The sequence below is a fragment of the Camponotus vicinus genome, unplaced genomic scaffold (genome assembly GCF_025532165.1).
Source record: "Camponotus vicinus isolate PSW18456_S1 unplaced genomic scaffold, iyCamVici1.0 SCAF_10, whole genome shotgun sequence".
Taxonomy (NCBI): Eukaryota; Metazoa; Arthropoda; class Insecta; order Hymenoptera; family Formicidae; genus Camponotus; species Camponotus vicinus.
The window spans coordinates 3,961,351-3,981,936 of record NW_028141946.1 but is presented as its reverse complement, the minus strand read 5'-3'; the positions used below and the strand labels follow the sequence as shown (position 1 = coordinate 3,981,936).

Below are 20,586 nucleotides of genomic sequence, written 5' to 3'. Positions count from 1 at the left end.
AAATTATTTGACTCAGAAAACAAATTGTAATATCAGAGAATCTATTTAAGTATTTGTATGTATCTTTGTGTTTTTTGCTTCACACTTAACAACTACTGAATGAATTAATCACACCACAAATTAAATTAATGAAAGTTTAAAGAAAAAAGATATGAAAATATATAAAATCCTTTATAAAAATGCTCTTCATAATTACACAATTTATTTCTAAATTAATAAAATAAAATATATATCAAATACAAATATTACAAATCCCCTCCTTTAGAATTTATTATGCAACAATAAAGAGAGATATAAAAATATCATATATTCCTATCCTATTTTTCCGATTATTCATGAATTACGGAATGTTTAGATTTTGCTACAATTTTCATACTTGTGACGAGTTCTACTTACATATGTGTTTCTCATAACTTACTTAACGCTCTGAAAAGTTAACGCGACCACATATAAAAATACATACTCTGCATATATGGCAGATTTTTTTTAACAGCATTTGTCAATAACTTGGCGAAAGGTACAGAGGTAGACAATGCATCAAGCAATTCATTTATCTTAACACGGCTGTACTTATCGTAAAACGGCGATCTTAAAATGTACAGCAATAAACTTAACCTTCGTCGCACGAGTTCTTCTTTTTCTTCTTTATTGAATAATGCCATTGGGCAGCGATTAAACATATTCAAACTGTGTACAAATAATATAATAATTCAGTCAAAAGAAAAGATCACAATTCATCAATTATGCATAATAGCTCAATATGTTATAATTACCTGACTATATCGATAATAAATGATAACAACCATGGTGGCCATTGCTTTTTACTAGTAATGTACATACAGCCAAGATGAAGCAATGGTTTTGTCACGTAAAGACTCTAGAAAATGTATTTTACAACATTGTCTTATTGATTATATAATTGTAAGAGTACAGGTTAATCAAAAATAATCAAAAATATATTAATAATATATGAAATAAAAAAATAAAAATAAATTGCAAGAAAATAAAATGAAACTAAATAAAGAACTTATATAAATTTTCACAATAATAGTACAATAATTTAATAATTCTTTTATATCTATTTAGTTTTTCTGTCAAAAAAGCTCAATGATAATATTATTTTTAAATTTCAACAAATTTCAATACAAATTAAAATACATTTTAATTTCTTATATTAGAATATCTATATTAGAACTAGAATATCATTAATAATCAGTTGCACATACAAAATATTATATTAAATTTTAACCAACCTCAGCTAATTTACAAATTTTCTCCTGATTTTTCTCAGATTCCTGATCTTTGGGAGTTAAGTCCATAGTTATATTCATTTTAGAATCCAAAGCTGTCCATGTTCGCTTTTCTATAGGAGCTGAATATTTTATACTTCTAATAACAGTGCCTGATCTTTTCAACACAAATCCTTCCTTTGACTGTATACTATCAACCGCTTTATTAAACTTTTCTCTGTTGAGCGGTGGTGTTGCAGGACTCTTTGTGATACGTTCCTTATATACATGAATCGATAAAAGCCGCAATATGGTCCTATATAAAATATTTATCTATATTAAATGAAACTTGATATATAAACATATAAATATATTTGTGTTGCAAGAAAGGAATGCTAAATATTTACTTGAACAATTGTATAACTACGATTATTAACCACTTTCCCTTCGCACCCCACAATTTTTCAGCTGATACCTCAAACAATATCTCAATATATTCCACCACAGTCAACCAAATCTTAATCTTTGATTCAAATTGAGGTATTTTCAAATCCTTACATTTACTGCTATACATAAGTAAATCATTGCACAGCACAATTAGATTTGGCATAGAGTAAATTAGTTCTACAGCCAAACTTGAATTGCGCAATTGTCCTATAAACAAAGAAAAATAATGGATTTAAAATTAAATATACCTGGCGAAAAATGGTAATATTAGGTGTTTTCCATTTACATCAAAACTCAGGTAAATCTCACTTCTGTCTTTCTTTAACATGAATATCAAAGAAAGACAGAAGTGAGATTTATCTGAGTTTTGATGTAAATGGAAAGCACCTATAATATATTTGATAACTTTTCTCTTCTCTAACCAAAACTGAAATAGGATAGACATCTGACAGTAGCCTCAATATCTGATAGCAAGTGCGGATTAGCCACAATCCACTTCTTGTAAGACGTCAATAGATTATTCAATGTGAAATTGACACAATTCGCCATTATTAATATTTTACATCAGATTCTTATAATATGACTCGCAATTCTGCTTATTCCAGTGGAAAAATATAAATTACTCAGCATCAGCTAGGTTAGTACATTCCATCAAAACATCGGGTCTGTTCTTTTTAGCTGCACTGCTACACTAGTGGAATAAGTTAGAAAGAGACAAACATACTTTCTTTCACTCTAACCAATTGCACTAGTGTAGCAGTGCAGCTAAAAAGAACAGGCCCATCGATTTCTAGATCGATTTTAAAATGAAATTCGATTCCTTTCACGCACAGCATAATATGCATACGCACTCATATCAGAGACTGGTTAATTTCTTGTACATACATATGTATGCAAATGATGTATGTACTTACATACATACAAGCTCATCTATGCAAGCCAGCCTGAGGTACACAAAGTGCAACTCTTTACAAGAATCTATAATTGCGACCAAATGTTGATTCCAAAAGTAGCGTTTTCGAAGCACTAGTTTTAATCACTGTGAGAGCAATTAATTCAATCTGTCATGAACATATGTTCGAGCAAAAGTGGATTTTGTGAATCTGAGATTAATGTAAATAATACATTAATAATATAAATAATAAAGTACATTCAGTTTGCGCTATATTTTGACTTTAAAATATATAGATACTTTGTTTTGGTTATAATCAATCTAACGCTTACTCGAAGTATTTCATTGATTAATTTAATATTCGCTGAAAGATTCCACACCGGCATACGTGGAGCATCCTCGGGTTGGCCATACTGGTAGTAATCGACGACGTTGCTGCCGTGCTGGTGTTTGCAGTCACCCGGTGACAGCGCTATATGTGCGCGCGATGCGCGTGTGTGCGTGTGACGCGGATACATATATCGGAAAGCGTCGTATAAATAAACGGCGAGTTTGTGGACGATAGCATTCGCGGGTCCTGCTCGCATTCGGTCGATTTGTCGACGATTCGGGTGGCCATCGCTTGCGTTATTTTTCCGGTGCCCTTCAACCGAGGAGATGTCATCGCCTACACAAGTGGTAAGGGGACGGAAGTTGTTGACAGGGTTTGTTTACGCTGATACACACTGACATATCTTGACGTATCGCTCACTTTCCTTTCTCATTTTCTTGCTCTTTATTTTCTCTTAGATTAAGTCACGTCAATCGCCGAGTCCCGTCATTGTTTTGCTATGCGGAAAAAAAAACTACTATTTTCTCTTCTTTGTTCTGAGTCGCATACTTAATTCTTTGTTAAATCGATTGTATTCGAGAGAACATTGAATTTAATAATTAATCGAATTTATATTTTTTACATATAGAGATCAGAAAAAAACTGATATAATTAAATATTCGACTTATATATATATATATATTTTGTAATATGTAAAATATATATATTGTACATTTTGTATAAAAAAAGTGTCAAGTATTTTTTTAATGAAAAATGTATATATAAATTCTGTGTATGATGGAAATGAAAATTTTTTGGTGCCCATATACATACACACACATGCACAAAGTTTTTAACATTATACACAATTATTACTAATCTATATATACATTTTTTGTTTGCAATGTTTCAATAAAAATATATATTAATATATATATTATTTTATTTTCATATTAAAAATTAATATATGTTAAAAAAAGATTATATATTATGAGATTTATTTTAATTTTTTTATAATTATAAATTATTTTTTGTTTATAAACCAATTACATATTATTAAATTATTTTTCAGTATTTTATATAACTAGGTAGCTAAATTATGTACTTATTAAAGATCGATTAGAAGGCAATAATATTGATCAGACATGTATGTGTGTGAATAGCAAAAAACAAGAATTTCCATATTACGTATTTCCTGTTTGACATTCCTTAAAGATCAATCTAATGCAGTTGTTATTGTAATAACATGCTATTAGAGAAACTACCAGATTGGCATAAAGTGACTGCTCTATATCAAAGACCATTGTGCATCCTGACAGTACCAGTATTAGATAATGTACTATCATGTAACTGGCTGGATAAGATTAAGTCAATGATTAGGCTTCAATGACTATGGATAAATCTCTTTACACATGCACTATTAACTAAATTTCAAAGATGAAAAATAACTTATGAGAAAATATTTTACTGAATGTCTGAATATACATTATGGCAATGCATATGAATAAGGTATAATGAAATATGTATGAATAAAATAAATATTTCAATTCTTTCAAAACTACACATATACATATATGAAAAAACATGTTAATAATATGATATCTAAAAGAATATTAAACTTATATAATATTAATTAAATATTTTAATTAATTAAATAAAAGAGAATGTAATAATAGTCATAATATTATATAATAATAATGTTAAAAGTTATTAATAATAAATAATTATATATACATAAAAATAAATAATATATATAAATAAAAATAAAAAATTAAATAAAAAAAATAGAATTATTTTCTTTTTCTATTTAATTGTTTATTTTTCATACATAGATTATTTGCTCCATTTTAGAAAAAATTTCTTTGCTGGATTTATATATTTCATATGAAGTATTTAATTATCAACTTGTAGTTATAAATAGATTAAATGATAAGTCAAAGATAATAAAAAATATTTTGCGACTTTATCTTCTCAAAGCATGCTTCATCATTTGGTATCATTAAATTATCTTTTGGACTTAATATAATATATAGATAATTTTTCCTAAAATAATTTGTTTATTGTTGAAAAACGAGGCATTAATTTTATATATAAAAAGATATGATACATGTATAATTAACAAAAATTAAAATTCTCTAATATACATATATGAGTAAATTCATTATACAAATTTTTCTTTCACCGTTTTATATAAATAAATTTATTATATTTTAATTATCTTTTTTATCATTTCCATATCGATATGAATTTCTGGATATATAATAATATCAAGCACATTTTTACATTTCAGATTAAAAGTATCGGGCCGAAATTGGTACCGTTTTTTAAAAGCGTGTCGGTATATTTTGTATTACTTGTGGAACAACCATCTCTGCTGACGGCATGTTTTAAATGTTTACCGATAATAAGTCTTATTGTTTTCATCCTATTGCATGGGATTAGTTTGTCTAAAGAGTAAGTAGAAAAAAATATTTCTACACCTGTGATACATCAGTCATATAAATGAAGTAAATTTTACTTTGGAACGATTCTTTTGCTTTAACATTACTGACACAGAACTCATTTCTTTTTACAGATACGCTTTTTCCAGGCGTATATTAACAGGGTTGGTGTTTAGTTGCATAGGCGACGCACTATTAGTGTGGCCTAATTGTTTCACTGCAGGCATGTGTATGTTTGCTATGGCGCAAATTATGTATATAATTGCATTTGGATTCAAACCCCTGAATTTAACGCTTGGAGCGATATTATACATGATTTGTTCAATTGGTAAGATTAACGAATATGAAGGAGTTTCCAATTCCTTTCAATTAATCAGATGATTAATCATGATCTTTTCATTAGTCTTTTTTCAATTCATTAATACGATTGTTTTCCAGTCATATATGCTTTAATGCCTGGATTAAAAGGAGTTTTAGCAATAGGAGTGCCAATTTATACAGTATTACTCACTACTATGGCATGGAGGGCGATATCAAGAGTACAATTCTTTGGGGTAAATTTATGCAATAATACAAATATATATACAAATATGGAAACAGTTTCTATTTCAACAATCTCTGTTTTGTTTTCTTTACATATGTGATATTGATGTTTCACTTTTCTAATAAGCTTGTGCTCTTTTCATTCTAATACTTGTGACGTCGGCATTAATTTTTATATTATAACACGCGCGCGAAGAATTAATTATATTCTACTTATTAGGAGTTATGGACATGGACTAAATTATGCAGTTGCATTGGAAGCATTTGCTTTGTCATATCTGACACTTTGCTCGGATTTCATTACTTCCATAGTCCATTACCTTATTCTCAGGTATGTAACCATATGCGCATTAACAATATCATTTAATGCTTCCAAAGAAAGAATACACAGACATGCTATAAATATAGACGAATATATTATAATTTTGTTGGCAAATATAATTATGTCTGATTTTCATTCTACAGGTATCTATCATGCTTACATATTACGCAGCGCAATTAGGCATAGCGTTGAGTGCAGTAGATTCGAAAAACAACAGTAATAACAGAGTACCTGTCAGTAAAGGCTGAAATATTCTTAGTTGTTATCTATTGGTAAGAGAGAAAGAGGAAAAAAACCCATCTGCACATATAAGAGAAATCTCTTCACATCTGCTTTAAATTATGTGCATAATTCCAGTAGGAAATTATTGTAATAATCGTCTTTGACTTATTGAACAACTTCAAAGCTGTATTAATGAAAGAGACTCAGAGGAGTTTTAATGATAATTGTACTTTGACTATAAACATAGACTAGTATTTCTCTCTTCTTTTTTTTTGGTATTGATGCAATGCAGTGTCCTAGAGATTTCATACTAACCACATTTGTGGTATCTTATTTTTTGTATGTATAATAAATTGTACATAAATTAAACAAAACATAATATTAAGACCAAATAGAATAACAAAAAAATATTAGTCGTCTTTTAAAGAAAAAAAACATGATATTTCATGTTTTTACTAAAGTAGAAAAATTATTTTATAGTATTGTCTCTGGAGACTGGATTTTCAGATGTAAGAGATTATTCCTATTAAGAAAGAGTTTCTTATTAATGCATTTAAAAATATAACAGATAACAGATTATGATTATTTTTCTCATATATATATACTTGGCCAAAATGCTATTTGCGATATATCTAACTTGGAAATATATTAGATTACTATTTAAAAAAAAATGTATACATACATTATATAATGTTTGTAATCTGTATGTCATCAATGTTATTCTTCAATGTAAATTATCATCTTATGAAGAATAAGTTGCAGCATAACTATATATAAATTATACTATAAAAAAGATGTTCTTTATATCCATATTATGCATTACTATGTATATACCATGTTACATGATGTAGTTAGTGTCTTTACTATAATGTAAATCGTTAACACTGCCACTTCTTTTGGCAAAATAGAGATTGAGCAATTGATTTATAGATTCAACTAATGTCTGACTAATTAATTTTTCTTTTATATAGTGAAAATACTCTTATAAACATGACAAGAGGATTTCCCTCAAAAATTAAATTTTCACGTTAACATAATATTCACTTACTGTTCTACAGAACCTATATCATTAGATTGGAGATGTTTATAAAGTTGCTCGCTCTTTATATTTTTCACAAGTAGACGAGTATTGTATAGATAACATACTTTGGCTGTGCCATAAAAGAGGATTTAAAGATATTTTTACCCCATATTTCCATTTATTTCAACTACCCAAGTAGAGTACAAATATATAGATTGATCTCCATTAACATTAGTATATTGTTGTAAATGCGATATATTATGTATATTGTGTATATGTTAAATATATCATATATTGTTTGCATAAAATATGATGTAAGATTTTTAACGAGGGCACATTGCATGTCTACCTCCATCCACAGGTAATGTTGCGCCTGTAATAAAAGTAGCATCATCACTTGCTAAAAATGCAATAGACTTTGCGACTTCTGTAACATCGCCTGGTCTTCCTAGAATATGCGTTTCTTTGGCATGCTCAAAAAAGGTTTTCAGCTGTTCTTCATCCATTCCACTACTGCGGTGAAGATTTGTTATTACAACACCAGGGTTCACAGCATTCACACGCACCTAAGGTATTTTAAAAATAGTAATATGAAAAATATGAAAAATATCAAATTATTCCTGTTTGTATATATGTAAAATTCCCTTTACTTTTGTGCATACCTGTTTTGGTCCCAACTCCAAAGCAATACAACGTGTAAATTGATCCAGAGCTGCTTTACTCATACAATATGCCAAACAATTTGGAAAAGATCGTAATCCGCATACACTAGAAACATTGACAATATTGCCTTTTGTTTTGATTAAATGTGGCACTGCCAGTGCTGTCAATTGGTACACTGAACGAACGTTTACATTGAAAACGCTAAAAATATATGTTAATATATTAACAAATATATTGAAAACCCCGAAAATACATGTAAATATATTATTCTAATATTTATAAATATTTTTATGGTTGAATATATACATTTTTAATCAATAAAATATGTATGCATAGATTATTATTATTATATATACTTGTCATATTGTTCCAGGCTTGTAGATTCTATACTACCACTTTCCAAAATTCCAGCATTATTAATTAAAACATCTAATTTGCCATAATGCTTGATTGTTAAATCAATAATATTTTTCACATCAGTTTCATTAGTTAGTTCTCCTGTCACAATAAATGGCTTAGACTTTCCGCATTGTTCAGCTACTTTATTTAAATTATCTTTATTGCGTCCACTTATTGACAGTGATGCACCAAGCTGAGCCAGGTGAACAGCTGTCGCAGCTCCAATTCCTGAGCTGGCTCCTGTTATCAGGATAACTTTCCCTGCGAACGACATCTAAAATAAAGAATATTTATTAACTTCTTTAAAAATTATAGTCCAATATTGGCTGCGTTCAGCAGAAGAAGCTGCTTTGCAACTGTGTAAAATTCATGAGCCTGATTGGTGTATGCTTTTAATTTTGATTAAATCTAAGAGCATACACCAATCAGATTCACGAATTTTACAACAGTTGCAAAGCTCTCCCTGTGAACGCAGCCATTAAAATTATTATTTTTAGAATAATTACAATCATAAGATGAAATTGACATTATGAAAGCAATTAAATTGACTTATTGTTTTATAAAATATCTTGTACATATGAATTATTATTTACTTAAATATCTTAAATCATTGCATTTATATAGATGAACTGTAAATTAATTATGTAAATTTGGTCTTTCAAAAAAGAAGAAAAAAAGAGTACAGTAGAAAGTACACATAACTAAGCGAACATACCATTTTTCGTTTCGAGATATGTGAAAATATGAACTTACTTATATATGATGCACGATATATTATATATAACTTGGCACTAGAATGTGAACTTGAACAGTAAAAAACGCGATGTCTTAATCACCTTGTAATTCGTAATAACTGGTCGGAAGATCAGAACTTCTTAAATATTCTTAGAGTGCGAGTCATAATATAACATATAACAGATTGGTGTGATGTAATATGCGATAATGAGAGAGAAAAATAATAAAGATAGCTTCGAATCTAATAGATTTATTGATGTGTCATATCTCTATACTATATTATCATGATTATCATACAGCTAGATTGTGTGAAGTTATGAAAGAGTGGAGCGACCAGCAATCGCATTCATTTTAATCTTCGTATCTCGTGTTTTGGCTTGTTTGGCTCGACTCGGTATTATTCGGCAGTGACGAACAATCCCGACTACATCCGAAATCCGAAGCGTATCGTAAAACTAGCCGAAGTGCCTGTTATTTCCTCTCCTCCTCGCCCCTCCTTTCAGTTAAATTCAATTGTTTTTTGTAAAGAAAAAACTGATTGTAATTGTTTTAATTTAACTCTCTCTTTATGAATTATTCAAAAAAAGGCAAAGTATCAAGAGAAATATTTTTGGCATCAGAAAATGAAGTACAATTAAATTCCAATATTGCGAGATAACAAATAATTAACAGGTAATAATTTTGTTAAATTTATTTGAATATAATGCTGATCTGCAAAACACCTGAGCAAAAACATCGATAACCGAAAGTTATATGATATTCAGTTTGCTCGCGTGGAAGATAAATCAATAAGATAGTATAAATGATTGTATATCCAAGGAGATAGCATTAGCAATTATAATGTATATGTGTTTAATTAATACTTAGCGTTTCCTAATGTCGAAAATTGGGGGGGGGGGGGGCTTTAATTTTAGAGAAATCATTTTCTTCTTAATTTTTAAAATCCGCTGATTCTTTCTTTCTTTTAAAAATTAATTTAATAACATTTAAAACTTGTTATTTTTGTATCTAATTTTTTAATTTTTGTATTTTTTAAATATTCACGATGTATTGTAATTCGAAATACATCTGTTTTTTTATAGGAAAATCATTTTATTAAAATCAATTGTATTATAGAATTCATATAAAAATCTATATGAAATATTCTTATTAAAATCAATTGTATTATAGAATTCATATAAAAATCTATATGAAATATTCTCCTATAAATTAGAAATATTGAGTGAATATTTTTATTATGTAGATTTTATTTGTTCCAATTCATTTGTTATAATTGTTAAATGCTCTTCAACTTTTGTTAATTGTTCCATGATATTTGTATTATTCCATTCTTGCTCCTTGACCTTTTTCACAACTCCATGAAGAGATAATTTTGCACTCCCTAACATTTTTCTTTTTTTGACAACTATAATGTCTTTAGTACAATGTAAATATGCTTGTGCCAAATTATGACATAACTCCAATACATTTAGAGTTGTTTCTTCTCTATGAGACCACTTTGGATTTGAAGTGGCAATACGATGTGCTTGTTGTAAATATTGCGCTGCTCTCTCCTGATCAATATCTGTCTTTCTCAATGTGACAAGTTCAGCATACATTCTCCAAATATCTGGACTATTAATTGTATTAGAACTAGTAATTCTTCCAAATAATTCCAGACTATTTTGAAGCAAACGAGATGCCGAATTTCCATCTGCATCAATAATGTTGTTTATTATAGCATTAGTTAATATTTGAAGAACTTGAATATCCAAGTGATTATTCTTCAAATCCAAAATGCGATGATAACATCGAATAACCTGAAACAAAGCAAAATTATTTTTTTTTAATATTATCTATCATAAAGATAACTAATTTTATAATTATTGACAATATCCTTCAAATTAATTTGTGAATAGCTTAATAGAGAATATAAATAGAAATTCAAATTATCAAATTTATATGAATTTATCACCTACTTCTGAAAAATATCCCAAATCAATGCTAACAACCATCAAATTATCCCATACTTCCCAACGATCATAATTACATTTTATAGCATCTTGTAGAGATTTCCAAGCTCTTGGTTTATCACCTAATTTAATGTATGCTTTTGCTAAATTGTTCCATGCCTCAAAAGTCTGAAATTTTTATATTAATTTATTTAATTTATATATCAACTTTTAATTTTATTTTTAATTTATATATCAACTATAAAAATAGCAATATCACAATCATACATACAGATTGTTCTAAGGCACAATAACGTCTATATGCTGTAGCAGCTAATTTCCAATCCTCTACCTGCAATGCTGCATAGCCCAATCTAAACCACACATGCTCTTGAATGTTATTCAATTTGACTGATAACTTTAAATGTGGTATAGCTTCAATATACTAAAATATATGTATTATATATTACATTAATGTCTAAAAGATTTAGATTGAAAATTAATAGTCCAAATACTAACATCTTTCTTTGTAAAATAATGAAATCCCCAGTGTCTCTGAACTCTACTGCTTTTTTCCTCTGATAATCTCCATGCTGTTTCATAATGATTCACATCTCCAGTTACATCTCCTAACAGACACCACAACATTACTGTTGGTTTTTTAGATATTTCTTGTTGAATAATTTCAGCTGCCTGCAAATGTATGTCACTTATTATTATATTTTGTATCGCACTCGCATATTATACCTATATATATATATGTAAGAGCTCTTATGTAGCTCTATGTACCTTATGTTTCAAATTTAATACATTATAACAAGTAATCACGTTCTCCCATAATCCAAGTTTTATGAAAACTTCTAGAGCTCCCTTCACCAAGCCAAGACTGAACATTAAATTAGCCCAGTTCTCTTCCAATGTCCAAATAGGTTTCATACCACTTGCGAAAAATAGATCCATTCTTCTGGCCACAGGTACTTTTGTATCATTGCAATCTTTTAATAAAGACTCTGCTTGCATCATAGATCGCTCGACAGTTCTTTTATCTTCAGATTCCAATGAGCAACGACAGCATAAAGAAGTCATCTTTAATGACCAATTTTTTGTATTCTCTATGACTTTCTATGGAAAAAATTTTCTTCTTAATAATAATGTTATTAATTGCAATTAAATATTTATTAATAAATAAAATGCAAAATATAATAGTATTGCAGCTTACTATCAAATAGGGTATAATTTCTTCATCAGTGAGTTTGTGCTTAGGTTGACACATCTGCAACTGAATACTATTTACTGTTAAAATATATTCATGTTGTAATATTTAAATATGACCAATACAAGCAATACTTACTATTTTGCTAAAATTATTGCCTCTTCCAATGCACCTAATTGGATTTCTTCTTTGTGTTCTGAAAATTCAATGCGTTCCAATCTCAATTCGTCATTTAAGTTCAAAGATTTTGGTATGTCTTTGCAATCTACTGATGGAAAAATATCTTTAGTCATTTCTACTTTCAAGTACAACTGTGCTTTTTCTTCTTGTTGGTATTTTGTACGTTTTCCCATTGCTCCTTCTAAATTTAATGTTAAACCTGCTATGCTCTGTGCATATTCAAGATATTCCTCAGAATTTTGTGTTCTTCTATAATACAAATAAAATCTAGCAGATTCTAGATTGAATAATAGCTTACAAAGAGAATCTTTTAATATATCAAGATTACTAATTTGCGATATTATATGCTCGGTTTCTCCAAATATTATTCCTGAAGTTTCATCTAATATATGTTGATGCAATAAATTGGTTCTAAATAGCCACCAAATGCAACTTTCATACTTGCGCTGTAAATCAATATTAGAGAATATTTTTTTAGATAGGTAAAGAAGCTCAGGCTTTTGTATATTTATATTACATTCATCATGTAATGATAAGTTTCTAAGTGCTTCGTCTCTTCTAGTTATTAACCATTCAATATCTTTATCAACATGTGGACCTGTCCAATTACATTGGACAAAGTACAACAACGAAGCTATTCCCATACATAACCATGACAAATGTGTATCAGTTTCAGATATATTGTTATGTACAATTTCTTCTATGCTTCTATCACTTATGCTTATTGCTTTGATAAATGCAGAAAGTTCACTATTTATTATATCTTCGTATTGACCGTTTAATATGCTGCATATATTACATGGCAAATTAGAAACTGAAATTAAAAAAGAACAATTATTGATAAATTTTGTACAGTTTTTTAACAAATATTAGTAGAATCAGTAATTATATTATAACAATAATTTTTATATTCATATATATTTAACATACCTTTATCAATGGAGAAATTAATTAAAAGTTTAATTTCTATATGTTTATCTATTTGGTCTGCCATTGCGTCATAATACACATAATCTACGTCATAATCTATAAAAATATGCAAAATATGTAAAAAATTCTGCTCTTGTTTCGTTAGGATTTTTATTTCTTGTAAAGTTGGATGTTACATGACCATGCGGCTTTTAAGGTTAGATTTGAGATGTAGCTTAAGGTTTAGTTAGGTCACATATCATGCAGAATAATTTAGAAACGTTTGAGAACCACTGGTAGAGAGAAAAAGAAGATGGAAAATAAGATCAAAACAATACAGTTGGAAAAAAAGAAAGACTAAATTAAAAATTTACTGTGCAATTCTCTTACAAATTTTTTTTCTATATTTTTGCCATATTTTTCTATATATATTCATTTTAATTCTTTTGAAGAGGTCCAATTAAATATTTGTTTTTAGTTTTTTTTTAATGAATTTATTATATATTATATATATTAAAAATATATGTACAATAATTCTTGTTTTATATATTCGATATTTAATTATACTAATAGAATATATTTTTTATCGATCAAGAAAATACATTTTCTTATTTTGTTTTGCAATTAATAACATATTTGATCTGTGTTTATTTGCTAATAACTGAATATTTTACACATAATATTCTGTAATAAAAATACTTGCACATATTTAATTATTAAATATTAATATTGTAATTGTTTTCACATGTGTGTGCATGCACTGATTTAACTATATCTGTTTAAAACTAATTAAGTACTTAATATACATCTATATATATATATATATATTAATATCATACATATTATTAATTCTAATCGAGTGGGTCTTTAATTAATCATTATAAGCACACTGGGACGCTTTACACACTTTGCACTGGGAAGATTATATTAGATGATAAAAACTTTCAGTCGTTTGCAAATAAGAATACATATCATATTCGTATTACATTCATTAATAACGATGAAAGAAAATATGTGCCTCCTACTTTCTTAAAATAGATTCTTAAAATAATATATTATAAGAAATTTTTTTTATATAAATAATTACATTCAATGCTCTAGCAACTTAATACTGAGAATATGTTGTATCCTAATTAACATTACAGCGCATAAATATTAAACATGAAAAAATCCTTCATTCATTTAAATAAACTATATAGACGAGCTAAACAGGAAATCGATGTAGATTAAACATTCAACATGTGTGCCGCTCGAGAACGGCAGAGAAATATCTCATTATATAATATAAAACAGTTGCCTAACATAATGAAATATTAATCTGTGTTACTGATTTACAATCAAATATTTATGTTGCCAGATAATGACCGGATAAAGATGAGAATAAAATTGTCTGCAAGCATTCACTTGGAACTATAGGATCTTCAGAAATAGCTATCGTTTTCGTTGTTATTCTCGAGAGATTCTCTATTGGCGGCTATCAGATTCTCCCACTGAGCGATGAGCACGTTACGACGTCGTGGATTAGGCTGTAAATATAATGAAAAGAGATTTTTATCGCTTAGTTAATTAAGTTATCACACAGCAAGACCGTTCGGAAGAATTGTCTTTGTTTATAAATTAATACTAATTTAATATATATTGTGTTATTAATTAATGAAATTAATAATCTTGATGATCAATTGTAATTATGTTCTTTCAAAAATGTCGCTTACTTTATGTTTTCCTTTCTGTTCTTTTTCAATTTCATCTTCATTTAGAGTATTGGTAGAAGCGCCGCTTCTAAGAGAACCGGAACCGTCGTAAATATCAGAATCATTATCGTTTCCTATATCGAGTAAATTCGGCTGAGACTTGGCTAACATCTGCGATCTCATTAATCTAAAAGGTAAATGAGATTTATAGGTAAATCACATTGTGATTTTGCGAATATAATAATCGAGTAAAAAATTTCTGTAGAAATTTTCACCATATATATAATAATTTATCTCACCAATATGATATAATCCTTAATCCTTTATTGTGTAAGCATAAAATCAAATAGATAAATTATCTCTCCGAGTTTTAAATTATTTAAATTTATATTATCGATTATTGTTAAAAGAAAAAAAATTATGATGTAATAATAGATAAAATCATTTTTATTAAATAACAGAAAAATAATCTTAAAAGCTTGAAAGGATTAAATTTAGATTAATCTTTATTTTCTAATCTAATCTTAAAAGTTGGAAATGTAATATTTATTATTGCGCTATTAACAGTTTTAATACCTTAATTCGTTCTCTCGTTCCTTCATATCGTGTAACTCCTTTTGAATCTTCTGTTCAACAGGAACATATCCTTTCCTCGTCAATGGTTTCTTTGGCTCGTTGTCCGGTTCCAATTGTATCTCCAATGTTCTATTGAAGGCCTTGATGCTTATAGGATTGAGTGTGATAGTAGGTGTTATGGGTGGACTTAAACTATCATTGCTGCCCGATTTGTTCTTATACATCTTTCCTCGTGTAGCCAGAAATCTGTGCATCAAACCTTTTTGACTTGCCACATTTGCGAAACGCAACGGTGTTGGTGTTGTGCGCGTAGATATCACGCCGTTCGTCATTTTTGGCGTCGAACTTGGCGACAGACTGACTGCCTCTAGAATCTGCGGCGTTGAAGTGGTTCTTTTCAACTTGCCTGAGGCTAGAGCTTGCGGCATGCGACGCACCTATGTAGAAAAGTCTAATTAGATCAAATTTCGTATATTATTTGGCAACATATATTTTAAAGTTACCTTAGAATCCACTGTCTCGTGGGATATAGTCTTAATGCTACCCACGTTCCGCAATTCGTGTTCTCTCTCGGTGACTTCTTCGATCTCCCTTTGTATTCTATCTGTCGCCCTCCTCAACTGCTCCAGTCTGTGCTCCGCCTGTATGCATATAGAAATTCTTACATAAAGATCTAAGAAGACATGTCTGTTTGATCCTTAATTTTCCTCCAACAAAATGTGTGAAATTCGCTGATATATAAGAAATATATCAATCTAACAATACTAATTTTAATTTTAAAGTACCTAATAGATTTAGGCAGTTATGACAAACGTAAAATTAAAGTAAAGATTTTTTCCAGAAAAACTGATTTTGAATCGAAGAAAAATATTTAAGCTTTTATATTTAATTTATCGTTGAATGCATCAAAATTCCAAATATATCTTTTTCATCGCATATATATCCTTCAAAATGATTAATGAATCGACTACAAACTATTTAAATTGTTTCAGACTTCATAATAACACTTAAACACTTTCCATGGAATTACGCACGCAACAGCAAGAGGATAAAACAAACTTTTCAAAAATGCAAAAAAAAATCGTTTACTGCAACAATAATCTGCTATGTACATTATACTCGTATCGATCATTTATCGAATGCGTTATCACAGTTTATCTTTGAAAGAAATTATATCGCGTTTCTCTGCAATTGCCCGACACGTCATTGTAAAATGACGAAAAGCAGGTAGATAAAATGACACATTTCCCTAAAAGGACACAGACCGAAATTGCAATCTTGTCAGCAAAAATCATCGCTAAAATATTTTCTTTCTTTTATTATCATATTGCTAAATACATAATCTATCCATATTTCCTATTTCGTGATTTCCGATCCTTATCCTTGTTTTTCTTTTTCTTTCTTTCGCTTCAAAGAGCAAAAATTAATTTTTGTATCTTTCACAGGTTTATTATAATTTTAAGGAAATACATACGCAGACTTTGCCTTCATCAATCAATTGGGCTCGTAATCAGATGCCGGCAATTTTTAATGTCTCGTCCGTATCGTTCTAGCAAGGAAACTGCTATTAAACGTTGACGAAAAGACGTGTGAAAAAAGGCATATGAGAGCTCAATAAAAAAAAGGAATATGTAACACAACCGGTACCGAGCTTCTTGAAAGAATTTCCAGGTAAGCAGCTGTGGCGTAATGCCGAACAGGAATGCTGTCCACAGAAAACTGAGCGAACGCTAATGGAGGCAACGGCTTAACTGTAATCACCATTTCCTTTCTAAAAGAAATGGGCCACGAGTCTCCTTACTACTCTTTCGTCGCTCTTCTCTCAATGTGCATCTTCATTCTCGCTTCCTTCAAAAAACGCATGAAGTAAAAAAAAAATTGACCGATACGATTCCCTTAACTAACACTTCGACTGTCATATTAATTTTTTTTTGACGTTATAAAATAAAATTGCAATACAGTGCAATTAAATTATGAGAGAGAGAGAGAGAGAGAGAGAGAGAGAGAGAGAGAGAGAAAGAGAGAGAAATTGAGATCGAGAAATATGAACATTGAAACTTATTTATGAGTTTGTATGTAAGATGTGACTCATCCATATAAAACCAATGATCGAAGTATTAAGCCTCATCGGGTTACGTATAGCTCTGATTAAATCAATTTTCCTTATTCATTTGTATCAAAGATAAAATCGTCATTGAAAAAAGCAAGTTGCTAAACTAGATTGTTTCTGTAACCAGCACTAACATTTTGTAATGTTTTTTTCCAGAGAGAGATTTACATTTATATACGCTGCATTTAATGCCAAACGTTAAATCATCTCATTATAACAATAAGTCTTATTCCTGAATTGAGTCACGATCAAATCAATCGATTTCGGAAGAATTAAACTCCAAGGATACTTATCGATGCCATACATTTTCAATTTTAAAACATGTATTCATCGAGGAATACTAATTAGCATAAGATCAAAAATATGCATATAAATAGACGTGAGTACTTTATGAATAGAAATGACATCCGTTTCTTTCAATTCTTAAATGATACTTTTAATTCTTACAAAACGTTTTATAATACATTGGAAATTTAGAAAAATAGACTAGAAAGAAAGAATCAGAAAGAATAGAATTTTAAATAAAAATATAAAAAAAAAACTTTTTTTAAAAGGTACTTTTCTCTTTCAAAAGATATTTTAATCATACTTTTAATATTAATAAGCAAATAAGCAGTTATAAAATTATTAATAGAAGCATTAACTAATATTTTAGATGACAATTTTTAATCTGATATTGTTATAATTATATTGTAAATTACAATGTAATTGCTTATATTACTTATTGATATTATAGATGCAAATCAACACGATGCATTAGTGCCGTTTGCACAATTAAAATATCAAATTAGTATCTACTTAGAAGATGTTGTAAAGAAAGATACGAGATGTCAATGTCACACAGGTGTCTCAATGAATATTGACGTAAACACAGCATTACAATGTTACACGCGAAACAACGTGATCTAAAATTAATTCTTGTTTAACCGAATCCGAGTTTTTTCGAAGAATTAGTTCTTTATGATATTAATATTTTTATGTATTATAAAAAAATAGAACAAGTATTACTTATTTACAACTATAGCTGTATCTCTAAAAGTATAAAAATATAAAAATATTTTCCAATTTTATCTTTTAGTTTTTCCCTATTCAATACTAATACATATTGTGTTTATATTTTTATTTATTTATGTTTTCTTTTTCGTTTAGTTAATTTAAAAAAAACTTAAGAATAATAATATTAGAAGATGATGAAAGAAATTGTGAAATAGGTTTGGAAGAAACTTTATTTTCTTTTATAAATTCATATTTTATGCAACTGTCAGAGTTATTAAAAATTAAAATTATAGAGAGAGAGAGAGAAAGAGTTCACATACATACACACATATATACACACACACATAACACACATATGACACATGACACATGACTGACTCCATTCTATGAAACTCACACGTTTTGTATTTTCCTACAACTCTTTTTTTTTTATTACGATTCTCCAATCAAAATACTCACATATTTCATTTTACATTGCAGGAAACATCAGAAACACAATTCAAACAGGCAGCTCTCTCAAACAATCTTTCAATAATACACAAAAAGTATGGACTTGATTGTTCCGAAGATATCGAAATATGTAATATTTTGAAAATAAGAGAAAGAGAGAGAGACTTTACCTCCATTTCGATCGTTTTCGCGGGAATTTGGACGACGACGAGAGGCCGACAACGACGACAGATCTGAACTGAATCTTTTATCAGGTTCTTCCTCAGCAGATACGAATGGTGCGTCGACCTCGAAAAGAGGAACAATTTCGTATGCGTTATCTGATCGCGAGGCGCGCCGACGAGTAACGACGTCCCCGCTTATTATCATGCCTCGCGCAACTAATTACGTCACTTGTTCAATATTTACACCGATGGCGCGTATTCCGCGCGCACGTATGTACCGGCGATGGGAAACGCGTCGTGTCATCAGACTTTCCGAAGAAACAACACTATGTAACTACGAGTTACGTATACCGGACAAGCATCGCTACTTCTCCAGATTTTACCAACATTCGCCGTTGTACTCTCGATGAAAGGGTCGATGTGTTGCGTTAATAATCCTTAACGCAGTTTGAGCATTTATAGAGCACTAATGTTCTATTCAGATATGTATATTTTCACGAATATATAATGCAGATGTTAATACACTCGATTGTACTAATGATCGATGACTTGCTTGAAATCGCGCAAATATATTAGTAAGAAAGTATATATGATTTATAATTGATATAGAACACACAGAAGGAATTTCTGTTAAGGATTCTATCAAAATATCGGGAACGTTGACACAATATCTCTTTCTTTCTCTTTCAGGTTTCCAAATCTTTCTAGTTTCCACAAAACTGATGACAATTCGTTCACCAAAGTCACGTTCTCCGCTTTTAAAGGGAACATCGATAGATCGGATCTTTCGATGATTACACGAGGTCGAGCCATGTAACAGCGTTGGAATTGTACCGGCGAAGCACCTGTGTTGTAATTAAGTTCTCACTCGGTTCGCATCGCGAATTGAACGATAAAAGAAAACCGCGACAGAGGTATTTACGTGAGACGCGGCGAGTGACGTTTACGTTCTAAAGTAAGCAGGAAATACGTCGCCGAGCGGAATCGCGTCGAATGCTGACGATCAGGCTATTATATATATGTATATATATATATTGCATGTACGTTCTATTATCCTGACGCGGACCGCTCGACGGCTGCCATTTTAGCTATCTCGCGACCTTGTTCTCTGACCGTTCTCCGAATAAAAGCAACAGGACGGC

At 29.5% G+C, this 20,586-nt stretch overlaps 5 protein-coding genes and 1 long non-coding RNA gene across 14 annotated transcripts; 2 read left to right on the top strand and 4 right to left on the bottom strand.

The window, feature by feature from the left end:
- Positions 1-154: 154 nt before the first annotated feature.
- Pex16 (peroxisomal biogenesis factor 16) lies at positions 155-3,390 on the bottom strand. The gene is made up of 7 exons (XM_083079163.1): positions 2,901-3,390; positions 2,591-2,779; positions 2,099-2,268; positions 1,637-1,883; positions 1,254-1,545; positions 774-877; positions 155-687 (listed from the first exon to the last, which is right to left on the bottom strand). The coding sequence occupies exons 3-7, from the start codon at positions 2,223-2,225 to the stop codon at positions 435-437; spliced, it is 1,023 nt and encodes a 340-aa protein (XP_082935289.1). The 5' UTR covers positions 2,226-2,268; positions 2,591-2,779; positions 2,901-3,390; the 3' UTR covers positions 155-434.
- Positions 2,643-7,585, top strand: LOC145959963 (lysoplasmalogenase TMEM86A). 3 transcript variants are annotated; one of them, XM_083079174.1, is made up of 8 exons: positions 2,643-2,790; positions 2,940-3,246; positions 4,135-4,387; positions 5,169-5,332; positions 5,454-5,647; positions 5,758-5,873; positions 6,083-6,193; positions 6,328-7,585. In XM_083079174.1, the coding sequence occupies exons 3-8, from the start codon at positions 4,367-4,369 to the stop codon at positions 6,430-6,432; spliced, it is 711 nt and encodes a 236-aa protein (XP_082935300.1). In that variant the 5' UTR covers positions 2,643-2,790; positions 2,940-3,246; positions 4,135-4,366; the 3' UTR covers positions 6,433-7,585. The 3 variants fall into 3 exon arrangements, with proteins under 3 accessions (XP_082935300.1, XP_082935298.1, XP_082935299.1); XM_083079172.1 differs by lacking the exon at positions 4,135-4,387 and having other exon boundaries at positions 2,647-2,790; XM_083079173.1 differs by lacking the exons at positions 2,643-2,790; positions 4,135-4,387 and having other exon boundaries at positions 2,873-3,246.
- LOC145959961 (3-oxoacyl-[acyl-carrier-protein] reductase FabG-like) lies at positions 5,903-9,705 on the bottom strand. Of its 3 annotated transcripts, none has more exons than XM_083079170.1 (4): positions 9,522-9,705; positions 8,447-8,763; positions 8,090-8,291; positions 5,903-7,993 (listed from the first exon to the last, which is right to left on the bottom strand). In XM_083079170.1, exons 2-4 carry the CDS (start codon positions 8,761-8,763, stop codon positions 7,751-7,753), a joined length of 762 nt encoding a protein of 253 aa, XP_082935296.1. In that variant the 5' UTR covers positions 9,522-9,705; the 3' UTR covers positions 5,903-7,750. The 3 variants fall into 3 exon arrangements, with proteins under 3 accessions (XP_082935296.1, XP_082935297.1, XP_082935295.1); XM_083079171.1 differs by lacking the exon at positions 9,522-9,705 and adding an exon at positions 9,326-9,506; XM_083079169.1 differs by lacking the exon at positions 9,522-9,705 and adding an exon at positions 9,243-9,505.
- LOC145959969 (uncharacterized) lies at positions 9,024-19,439 on the top strand. Its single transcript, XR_014435238.1, has 5 exons — positions 9,024-9,896; positions 16,717-16,951; positions 17,170-17,395; positions 17,991-18,213; positions 19,311-19,439. It is a non-coding gene; the product is annotated as an uncharacterized LOC145959969 (long non-coding RNA).
- On the bottom strand, positions 10,452-13,707 carry LOC145959945 (tetratricopeptide repeat protein 27-like). 4 transcript variants are annotated; one of them, XM_083079135.1, is made up of 9 exons: positions 13,479-13,706; positions 13,241-13,362; positions 12,507-12,994; positions 12,375-12,441; positions 11,945-12,277; positions 11,675-11,848; positions 11,448-11,600; positions 11,183-11,344; positions 10,452-11,023 (listed from the first exon to the last, which is right to left on the bottom strand). In XM_083079135.1, exons 1-9 carry the CDS (start codon positions 13,540-13,542, stop codon positions 10,460-10,462), a joined length of 2,127 nt encoding a protein of 708 aa, XP_082935261.1. In that variant the 5' UTR covers positions 13,543-13,706; the 3' UTR covers positions 10,452-10,459. The 4 variants fall into 4 exon arrangements, with proteins under 4 accessions (XP_082935261.1, XP_082935260.1, XP_082935263.1 ...); XM_083079134.1 differs by having other exon boundaries at positions 12,507-13,362; positions 13,479-13,707; XM_083079137.1 differs by lacking the exons at positions 13,241-13,362; positions 13,479-13,706 and adding an exon at positions 13,119-13,202.
- Positions 14,065-20,529, bottom strand: Mdu (mitotic spindle positioning protein meduse). 2 transcript variants are annotated; one of them, XM_083079166.1, is made up of 5 exons: positions 19,290-19,421; positions 16,228-16,365; positions 15,725-16,161; positions 15,170-15,335; positions 14,065-14,983 (listed from the first exon to the last, which is right to left on the bottom strand). In XM_083079166.1, the coding sequence occupies exons 1-5, from the start codon at positions 19,296-19,298 to the stop codon at positions 14,879-14,881; spliced, it is 855 nt and encodes a 284-aa protein (XP_082935292.1). In that variant the 5' UTR covers positions 19,299-19,421; the 3' UTR covers positions 14,065-14,878. The 2 variants fall into 2 exon arrangements, with proteins under 2 accessions (XP_082935292.1, XP_082935293.1); XM_083079167.1 differs by lacking the exon at positions 19,290-19,421 and adding an exon at positions 19,451-20,529 and having other exon boundaries at positions 14,067-14,983.
- Between the last annotated feature and the right edge of the window lie 57 nt (positions 20,530-20,586).